Here is a 10110-nt window from a genome sequence, read left to right on the forward strand (position 1 = left end):
GGATGGCCGTTCGGGCTTGTTTGCAGCCGGTTCCCTTTACTATCTGCTGTCGGTAATGCTCATCTGGTCTGGTGCATTACGCGACACGCTTTCTGCTCCCTGTTTTTTAACTGAGAGAGAGAACAAAAAATAAACAGAAGAATCCAGATCCAACAACGACAGGGACGGTCATGAAAAATCACCGCCCCTTTTTTCTTCGTTTTACATCCCACAGCCTAAAGAACCTAAAGAAGTGAAGAACAGGCTGGGGGAGGGGGGGGGGGGGGAGTGGAGGGGGGCTCGATCCCCCAGGTTTAGGCCAGCAGAGGGACCCCAGCGTGACGCGGGGACACCGGGCCTCGGCCACGGTGCAGTGCGTACCCGTACAGCCCCTGAGTCACGCCAGGGTTTGCTCAACCATATTTTATTTTATTTTTTATTTACTTTATTTTGTATTCTATTTTTTTATTTTATTGTATTGCATTTTATTGTATTGTATTGTATTGCATTGTATTTGTTTTGTATTTTTTTAATTTAATTTAATTTAATTTAATTTAATTTAATTTAATTGTATTTTATTTATTTTATTTTATTTTATTTTATTTTATTTTATTTTATTTTATTTTATTTTATTTTATTTTATTTTATTTTATTTTATTTTATTTTATTTTATTTTATTTTATTATTTCATTTCATTTCATTCCGAAGACAAAACCCGCGATAAACGAACGTAGAGGCAGCCAGCCACCACCCCGCACGTCGGGAGCTGCTGACACGCGCGGGTCAAGGTGGGGGTGACACGAGTGGGAGGGGGCGGGGACGGGGGGGTGCCTCGCAGAAGCGTCACAGCGCCCCATTTGCCGGCCGCGGCTCCTCCCGCAGCTCGGCTCGGCTCGCCTCGGCTCGGGGCTGCGGCGCCGGGGGCGTTTTTGGGGGTTCGCGGAGCGAGCAGCAGCCGTCGGGAGGGCACGGCGGGGCCCGGCAGCGCCGCAGCATGAAGTTCCAGTACAAGGAGGACCACCCGTTCGAGTACAGGAAAAAAGAAGGGGAGAAAATCCGGAAGAAATACCCCGACAGAGTCCCCGTGAGTGTGCCGGGCTCGCCCTGCAGCCCTCGCCATCCCCCCCCCGCCCGCCGCTGTGCTTCTTTTTAAGGGGAAAAAAAAAAAAAGGGGAAAAAAAAAAAAAAAAAAACGGGATTAGTAAAGATGATGGCTACCGCGATGTTCCGATATTAATTCCAGACCGCGTTTTTCTTTATCGCGGACCGGTAGCTGTTAGGTTATCGTATGTCGGGGGCCGTGATGGTGGGTGGGGGTGCTGGGGTGCCGTACCCCCTTTTGTCAGGCATCCGCAGTGGCTGGGCGGCGAGATCGCCCTTCATCTTTTTATGGCAGGCTGTGTGCGTGGGGCTGGGGGTGGGGAAGGAGCTTACCACTCGCTCTGAAAATGGAGGAGAACAATGAGCGAGATGCAGAAAACAAGATGTACACCCGTCTCAGCAGGTGCTTCGCTTTTATTTTTATTTTCTGGCGTTTGGCTTGGCACTTCAGTGTGGTTTTGCTCTGTCCTTTTCCTTCCCAGGTGAGAAAAAAATGATAGTAAATGGTCCTTCTTAGTCTTTCTGACCTCCTCTTTAATAAACTGTGGAAAAAAGGTCACTTGGAAAACAAGGTCATCTTCTAGCTAAACTGGTCCATAGGTCTCTTTGGAATGCTGGTGGAAAACTCCTGGCTTTATAATTACTATTAATAATTGCAAAGCAAAAATAGCAAGATTAGTTGTGATTTTTTTTTTGGTCCTCTTTTAATAAACATTTTGCAAATGTTCTTTCTCTCCATCCCCACTGGAGAGGTCTGTCCTAGATTTACTGCCCAGGGGTACAGTGTGCAAGTGAAGTGAGACTTCCCTGTAAGTCTAAGGGCAAGGGGGAGCAGTTATTCCAAAGGTCAAGACCCTTTTTCATCTTGGGAGTGGCCCACAACTATTTTTTCAGAAGTTTTTGGAAGTCGGAATTTGGGTGCATTTTGCCCATCTGTTTTGGGGGCCCCTGGCATAGCATGGCTGGTTAATCAGGCATCAAGTCAGTGATTAAGTACATGCCGTTCTGTTTTTTGAGACAAGGACCACAGAGGGCTCTGCAGGTCAGGAGTAAGACAAACTGTAAACTGAGGATCAGCACGGCAGATAATGCAGGAGATCATGATAGATGTGTCTGGAAGAGCTGTGTGGGGAGCCTAGGACCAGACCCTGTCTGGCAAGAGGTAAGATCTATATAGAGGGCCATCTGCAAAGCTTTATGGAGAAAGTCAGGACCAAAATAGTAAGGTGAGCTAAGTTAAGGAGCTGAGGAGGAGTGCAGACACCTCGTGGAGAGGCCCAGATGTGGATTGCTAGGGGAAGCTTGTTGTCAGAGCTGCCCATGGAACAAATGAATGCAGCAGACAACATTCTTTGCATCACTTCCACCTCTGCCCTTCCCAACAGCACGATCCTTGAAGATGATGTCCCTTTGGCTGCTTACGCTGCAGTGCCCTGATACATCACAGCATTTTGCTGAGATTATAATGTTGGCACAGTCCCACATTTCCACAGTCACCACCCAGCGATAACAGATAAGGAGATAATCTGTATCTGCCATTTGGATTTTCTTTGTAGGTTTGTCAGTGTCTGTGAAGAAACCTTCGGAAGAGATATTTGGGTTATTAGGCACATTGACTGCAGTTGATAATCTATCAAAACACATCCATTCTTTTCCTGCTCTTCACAAGAGGGAGATCGCTCTCAAGCTCAGTGGTGATTTGATTTGAATCCTTCTTAGTGGTTTAGAAGCCCCAACACTTTCACCTCATCCTCAAGCATGGCATAACTTGAGGTACCCCCATCTTCTTTTCCTTATTATCTAGCGACCAAGCTACATGCCGTCCTTTTGAGTCAGTGTGGTCATATCACTGCTACTGCCTAGAAGTTCTGCTTGTCTCTTTTTGAAATCAGAGGCAAGAACTAAAAGTTTTTCTCCACTGCAATTTATTCTATTAGATATTGCCTTGTAGGATTTGAGGGTAAGAAAATAGGCAAAGTGCTGTTGCTGCTCAGCCTGCACCTGTGCAGCAAGGCTGTGGAACTGGCTACCCTTCACAATACTTATCAATTGCCTCTTGTATGGAAATGCATCTCTTACCACAAACTTAAAAGAGCTCAATTGCCTTGTACTGAGGTGCTTGAAGTTCTTGAACTAGCAGAGATTACTGCACTCCTATTTCAAAAATAAACCTAGAACTTTCAGGGTTTTTTGGCTGTGCTGGCAGCATCCAAATGGAGCACAGTGAAGAGAAGTCCAAGCCAGCATCCCTTCTGTGTGACATGCTTTGCAGATATTCACTTGCGTCTCTGGAGGAGAGTTTGGCTGGCATGGCACTTTTTCCAGGCTAATACACCAAGCTGATCACTATGTTTTTTTCTCTGACATAGTGTCTCGCTGATGTGACACCATTTTGCTTCTAAAGAAGTCTTAGTCCACATCAGTTCAGCTATTGTACAGCAGACATACCTGCTGATTATGGTTGCCAAAGGGCTATGGGAGGAGGAGGCCTTAGAAATTAGTCCCACAGTGTCTCATATGGATTATGTTCAATCATGGGGTATAGTGAAATGAAAAAGTTTAGAAAGTTTAGGAAATTCAGCTTCTTGTTTAGATGGTCAAAATGGCTTCTGCAGAACAGCAAACCATATAGATTGAATCATGTAATATATCTATACTTGTTTAGAAATATGTACAAAATAACCCTGGCAGTGCCTGCACTTCTTTTCCACACATGCACGGTATTTCCATGCAAACATACCTCCAAACTCTGGAAAGATTTTCAAGCCTTTTCATGGAAGAAGGTCAGGTCACTTTGGAATTCTTCCCACTTCAGAGGTAAACATTTTGCCTAGCTCTCATAACAAATATTTTTATGTAGCAGAAGATCTCTTTGCCTCTTTGACCTTAAAGCTGCTGAACTTACGCTTTTCTATGTCATATAATAAGGATTAGTATTTTGTGTCAAAGGTCTCAGTAGATCCAGATGGTACCCGGTTTTATATTTATTATTTATTTATATGAATAAGGAAATGTACATAACTATATCAAGTAGGGAAAATAATTATCTTAATAAGAGATATGAGTTTCAGGATAGAAGTTAACTACATGAAGAATTGGGGATTAACAGCTCCTTCCCCTCTTCCCCCCTGCCAAAAAAAACCACAACCTTCCACAGTAAGCTGCAGTTTCTCTTTAATTCTGTGCTTCATTCTAGAGCATTCGGTATGGGTGAACTTGGAAAGTAGGATATGGGACTACTGGGACTAGGGCTGATTTTGTGCCAGGCAGTTTAGAAATGTAACCTGGAAACAGTTCAATTTACTTGTGTTCATGTATTGGCCTCCTGGTAGTTCCTTCATACAAAATTAACCTGCATTGGGACCTTCAAGGTGACCTGATTTTTTTTTTTTTTGTTATTGTAGTTTATTTTTATGCCTATTCCAGTCTCTCTCTCTTTTTTTTTTTTTTTGTAAGCACACTCATTGTGCTTACTGCTACATCCCAGGTTCCCAGCACAGCCATTTGTCAGTGATTTGCAGTCTTCTTCTCAGCTGTCTATTGTTTAATGTTGTCTATTTGTTATAGATTAAAGAAATTTTTAAAGGTCTGCTAGCACCAGCTCTCTAAAAGGGTAATATCTCTTCACACTGATGCTTTTTTCGTCCGTTTCCTTTTATGATAGCCATGGCTTGTCTCTTGCTTTCTGTCTCTCCAGGTAATTGTAGAAAAAGCACCAAAAGCCAGAGTACCTGACCTAGACAAAAGGAAGTATCTTGTACCTTCTGACCTCACAGGTAATAAAGTCTACCTCCTTTCTGATTTTCAGTGAGAAGGTTTTAGAAGTGCTTTTTATTCATACGACCATCACCTAAAAATATCCAGGCAGGCTGAGCTAAGCATCTTATCATTACCCCAGTTTACTTAGCTATACTCATTATATTTATGCGTTTTACAGTCTGGATTACCAGCATGCAGAATTGTCTGAGATGTCTGAGGTGTACCATTAACTTAACTAATATGCACGTGTTACTGCTGACTTCTAGCTATGATGAAAATGACTGGATTGTGTGTCATAGGCAGTAGCATAAGTATCAATCAATGATGACTTAGCTGCAGCTCAGGTTGCCAGAGGCTGTATCCTTGTTGCAGGAAGAGACAAGTTACTGAAAGAGTGTCATAGTTTTCCACCACCATGGTTGGAGTCATGGCCACAAAGTTCCTTTTCTGAGTGGTCATGGCCATTTAGTATGTTTTTGTTTTCATTTGAGAACATGAATGAGTTAAAGAAACAGCTTTTTTTTTTTTTCCCTTACAGTATAAAATTGATTGCAGAATACTTTCTTGTGGAAAATAGCTAAAGCAAATAAGGAATTTATTTTCAGGAATTATAAATATATTTACACTCTGGCAAAATTCTCCAAGGTGTTATTGATGTATAGGATTCAAAGGTTAAGCAAGTTAAATGTCTTTTCACCAATCCCTGCATTAGAGCATTTCCTACCATAGTAGGTGAGGTGTGGATATAGAGGATGTAATGGCCTAAGATGGCATAGAGAATTTGCCAGCACTGAGTAGGATGGCTGCTAATGTGGTTGCAGTCATGAAGTTCCTACTTGCTTTTCCCCATTGGCCGTTTTTCCTTATTTTTTTACATATAGTATGTGATTTCCCCGGCTTCTTTCCCAAAAGAAAACATCCATGTTTAGGATAAAATAAAGCAAAAAAGAATAAAATAAATTAAAACAATAAAAAAAGGAAGGTCTTTCTGCATCTAAGATGTTCTCCTCTGTTCCTCTTCAGTTGGGCAGTTCTACTTCTTAATCCGAAAGCGAATCCACCTGAGGCCAGAGGATGCGCTGTTCTTCTTTGTCAATAATACCATCCCCCCCACCAGTGCTACCATGGGCCAGCTGTATGAGGTAAGCCTGGCCCATCTCTTTCTCCTCTTGTTGGAGTGTCCAGAAGAACGCATATCCTCACTGAAGTTCAACTGTGCACCACTCAGCTGACAGTAGGTGCAGCTTGGCCACAGATCTGTGAACATGGAAGCCCTTGGCCTGGGCTATATTCCTTCATCTCTTCAGGAAAATTATGTTCTGCGATTATAAGGAGGAGTCCAGGGAGCCTAGTAATTGTAATTAATTGTTTGCTAGTTGAAAGTGATGTTTTATCAGGTGGTGAATAGTTTCCCCAGCAGTTATATGTTTGGTCCTACTACTTTAATAAGCTATTGAAACAAACCATTTACCTGTATTTCAGATGCACGAGTGTCGGGAGCAGGAAACAGAACATAAGCACTATCTTTCCTGTTTATACAAAAGAAATTTCCTCTTAGCCAATCTTAGCTGATTTCTCCTTGATTTCTCCATTGACTGTGCTGGTGTGTTTTAATATGAGAGCTCCAATTTGTTGCTGCAAGCCTTATTTGACCAGATGCTTTTTAACAATGACTGGACAATGTGTATATAAACTAATGAAGATAATATAAGATTAGCACACACAGATCTGGACATGGAGGATGAAGTATGTCGAACTGTCCAGAGCTGAGATCTGGACTCTGTTTCTGGCATCCTGCAGACTTTTTGTGTCCATGGAATCACTTAACATCTGTTTTACTGTCCATATATAAAACAGGACAGCGACTTGTTAAGGTGTTCTGAAAAATGACGAATGTAACCACATTTATCAAACACCGAAGTATGCAGAGATTATTTTTGACATGTTAAAGCCCTCCAAGTCACTCCCCCTGACCTTAAGGCCGTACAGGTGCTGACATTCTGCTGCACAGTCTGCAACAGTCAGGGCTGTTCCTGTTGCGTGTTTTCACGATGCTCTGGCTGTGGCTTTTCTAGTAAATCCGGTGTGTCCAGAAATGTGACATGTCTGCATTTAGAGGCAGAGCTGTGGCCAGGGAGCATTGTTCCACACATTCTGATGTAGTGGATTAGCCCTTCTTGTTACAGTGATCTCCTGGTGGGCTTTTTCACATGTAGTGAGTTACAGGGCTATGGTTTGTTACTTTCTCCCTTTCTTCCCTTGCAGGATAACCACGAGGAGGACTATTTTCTCTATGTGGCCTACAGTGATGAGAGCGTCTATGGCAAGTGAGCGTCAGCCCCCCAGGCATGCAGGCGAGATGGACTGATGGAACTGATTGGGGGGGGGGGGTTGGAGAGGAGGAAGGACAATGCTTGAGAAGAGGGGAAGAGAACTGGAAGTGTAATACATGCACAAATGCTATCACCTTCCATGCATTAATTATAACCATCATTTTTTAATTGAGGGGAGGGAGGTTAAGGGTACAGTGAATGAAAGGGTGAACTGATAGGCTAGCAAGGAGTGCTGGGTTGAGGAGTGGGGAGACTCCGCTGTTTGTAGTTCTTCTGTTGCCACAGCTGGAAGCTGTTAGCCAGGACTGGAGGCTGCTAGACAAGCCAGTGGAGCTCCTGGAGAGTGACTGCACAGGACGGAAATGGCCATTCATGTGTAACCCTTTCATTGGATGAGGAAGGCATGCCTGGAACATGCATCGTACACTGACCGTGTCACACCTTACCCATGGCACAGACCACACTCCTATGAGCATTCAGCAAGCTGTGAAATATTTCATCCTGCCCATACAAGACTGTCTTCTGCTGACAGTCCTCACTCCAGATGCTACCTGTGAAGCATTACAAGACTACTGCATTTTCTGTCACTTCAGCAGTTTTAGAAAGGATAATTCTTGAGGGTTGGGAACTCCTCAGCTGTGAGACATAAAGATTGAGGGGATGGGGGAAAAAAGGAAGGATTTTTTTTTTCCTTTATTGCTTTAATTGCAAGTGCTGGACAAAAAAAAAATGAAACAACCCTTTTGTTCTTTTCAGGGAAGCCAACTGCTAAACTTACAAGCATAGGGCTAGAAAGGACCTCATGAGAACAACTAGCCCACTCCAGCTCTGAGACAGGGCTGAGTATACCAAACATGACTGTTCTTCCAAGTTGTTCTTAGTGAAATTCATGTAGGTGGATCCTGGAGGCTGCTTAGATAGCTTGTACCAGTTCCCAGCTAACCTACAAGTGAGAGAGCTTTTCTTGCTATCTAACTATTCTCCCTTGCAATGCATTAAGGTGATTAATTACTAATGGTCTTGTTATTGGTGAACGCAGAAAATTAGCCATCAGTGTTGTTCTTGTACCAGTCTGCTGCAGATTTGAAGATAGCAGAAGTCCTTTGGGCTTAGCCTTCCCTTCCATGTCTCATCCCTGTACAGATCTTGCACCACTTGCACAAGCAGAAGAAATCAGTCCCTCCCGTGTGTCTTTTGCTGGCTTTTTGTGATTGGACAGCAGTGCCACTCTGACACAAGAGAGGTGCTTTTAGACATGAAAGGGAAAAGATTCTCTGTAGATTTTTTATTTAATTACTTTAAGCCAGTGTTGTTCTTAGAAAGGTACCAGATAGATTCTGTCCTGTGTAAGCCTTATGCTGTCATGCCAAAGCAGTTTCTTCCTGGTGGCACAAACAGCAGATTTTCCCATAACTGCCATAACTCTGATGAGGGGCTGGGGTTTGCAGAGTGAGCTGACGTTCAGGAAGGTTCTGGGGTTTTACCTAAAGTCAGAGAACTGGACCTGAATTACTGTAAACATTCCTAGATTTAGGGGAGGGACCAGGATGGAGGAAAAGACAAGATAGATGAAGAAGACAGTTGGAGTCCAAAATAAATCAAGAGTGTTTACTATATATACATGAAGAAGTTAAATCCCAGGTCTCTGTTCCTCAGAATTGAGAGGTCAAGATGAGCGCTTCTCGGATTATGGGAAACAGGAAATCAGGTTTCAGGCTTTTTTGACTTGTTCCACTGAGTTGTACATGGCAGAAAAGCAGGCTGGGCGTGTGAAGCGGGAGTCACTGACAGAACTGTGTGAAGGTCAAGGAGGCAGTATGGTAGGGCAGGAGAGTCACTGACTGTGTGTTATGGAAAGTAGCAGATGAATGGCAGAGAAGGGAGGAAGTGCAAAGGATCTAGGCAGGGTAGTCAGACTGGACAGACAGAGAATGGGGGGACAAAAGATGAAGTAGGTGGTTTTCTACCTGTTTTTTCATCCAGAAGTTCAGGTTTGCTGTTCCATCATGTGTTCATCTGGAATAAATGTGTCTGGATGAGTTGTACCTACTGCCAGCTTAGATAACCAGTTTCTGCCTGCAGTGTTCAGTCCTCTCTTACTGGCCCGCTTTCTTCCAATGGTCAGACTCTTTTCACATCCTTTGAGTGCAAATCCACATCAGTTTCTTGTTTTAGGAAGTTCTGAATGTTCTAAAGCAGAGAACAAACCCAGAAGGCTTTTTAGGGTGAGAGACAAGATGGGGGCAGATGGTGTACATCTCTCTGCCACTGTCCCACTCACTCACATGTGCTGCTAAGCACATGGTTGTGTATTGTCTCAAACTAACCCATGCTTAGGCACACTTGGGAGAAATCAATTGGAATCTGAGGTGTTTTTTTTAAATTGTTCAGACCTCTACCCTCTCACTGATGGGTTTATAAGTGATAAGTATGGGACTAATCTCAGCTGTTTGCTGCATTTAGAGTTTACACATTAATTTAGTTATTTTACGTTTCTTTTAACTGGATTGTGGCATTTACTTCTGTTTTTGCGCGCTAGTCCAATATTGTACAAGGTAATTATGGTAATTTCCTTTTGAGTTGGTTAGCTGCAGATTCTTGTAAAATAAAGTTCATATTACTTGAGCTAAATCAGCCAATCAATAAAGATGCATTTGAAAACCACAGATTTGGTCCAAAACAGGTGGCTGTAGTATTTCTCCCCACATGTATTCTTGTAAATAAAGGGCCTGTCCAACTAGGGCAGCTTTGTCAGAACTTCTCACTGCTATTTTTTCCCTGCCCAGCCATCACTGGACTTGGTCCTGACCCTGACCTGTGGATGGGCTTTCCCTCTGGACTCTGGGCCCACCTCACCACTGTGATGAGCCTTGTGGTCTAGGCTGGTGACTGGGCCTGGCCACCATTCCTGGGCCTGCCCCGTGCCCCCCCACAGGGA

At 43.4% G+C, this 10110-nt stretch overlaps 1 protein-coding gene across 2 annotated transcripts; it reads left to right on the plus strand.

The window, feature by feature from the left end:
- The first annotated feature begins 815 nt into the window (after nt 1-815).
- GABARAPL1 (GABA type A receptor associated protein like 1) lies at nt 816-9838 on the plus strand. Of its 2 annotated transcripts, none has more exons than XM_048055417.2 (5): nt 816-1063; nt 4778-4856; nt 5863-5981; nt 7105-7166; nt 7458-9838. In XM_048055417.2, exons 1-5 carry the CDS (start codon nt 974-976, stop codon nt 7489-7491), a joined length of 384 nt encoding a protein of 127 aa, XP_047911374.1. In that variant the 5' UTR covers nt 816-973; the 3' UTR covers nt 7492-9838. The 2 variants fall into 2 exon arrangements, with proteins under 2 accessions (XP_047911374.1, XP_013052671.1); XM_013197217.3 differs by lacking the exon at nt 816-1063 and adding an exon at nt 1223-2242.
- Nucleotides 9839-10110: the final 272 nt, after the last annotated feature.

Source organism: Anser cygnoides, chromosome 1 (genome assembly GCF_040182565.1).
Source record: "Anser cygnoides isolate HZ-2024a breed goose chromosome 1, Taihu_goose_T2T_genome, whole genome shotgun sequence".
Lineage (NCBI taxonomy): Eukaryota > Metazoa > Chordata > Aves > Anseriformes > Anatidae > Anser > Anser cygnoides.

What these genes read in the sequence shown, in the direction of transcription:
- GABARAPL1 (XM_013197217.3), top strand. Translation starts at nt 2,078, where the DNA reads ATGCCGTTCTGTTTTTTGAGACAAGGACCACAGAGGGCTCTGCAGGTC. An exon ending in TGTACCTTCTGACCTCACAG is followed by an intron (nt 4,857 to 5,862) that starts GTAATAAAGTCT and finishes GTTCCTCTTCAG; the next exon opens with TTGGGCAGTTCTACTTCTTA. An exon ending in CCATGGGCCAGCTGTATGAG is followed by an intron (nt 5,982 to 7,104) that starts GTAAGCCTGGCC and finishes CTTCCCTTGCAG; the next exon opens with GATAACCACGAGGAGGACTA.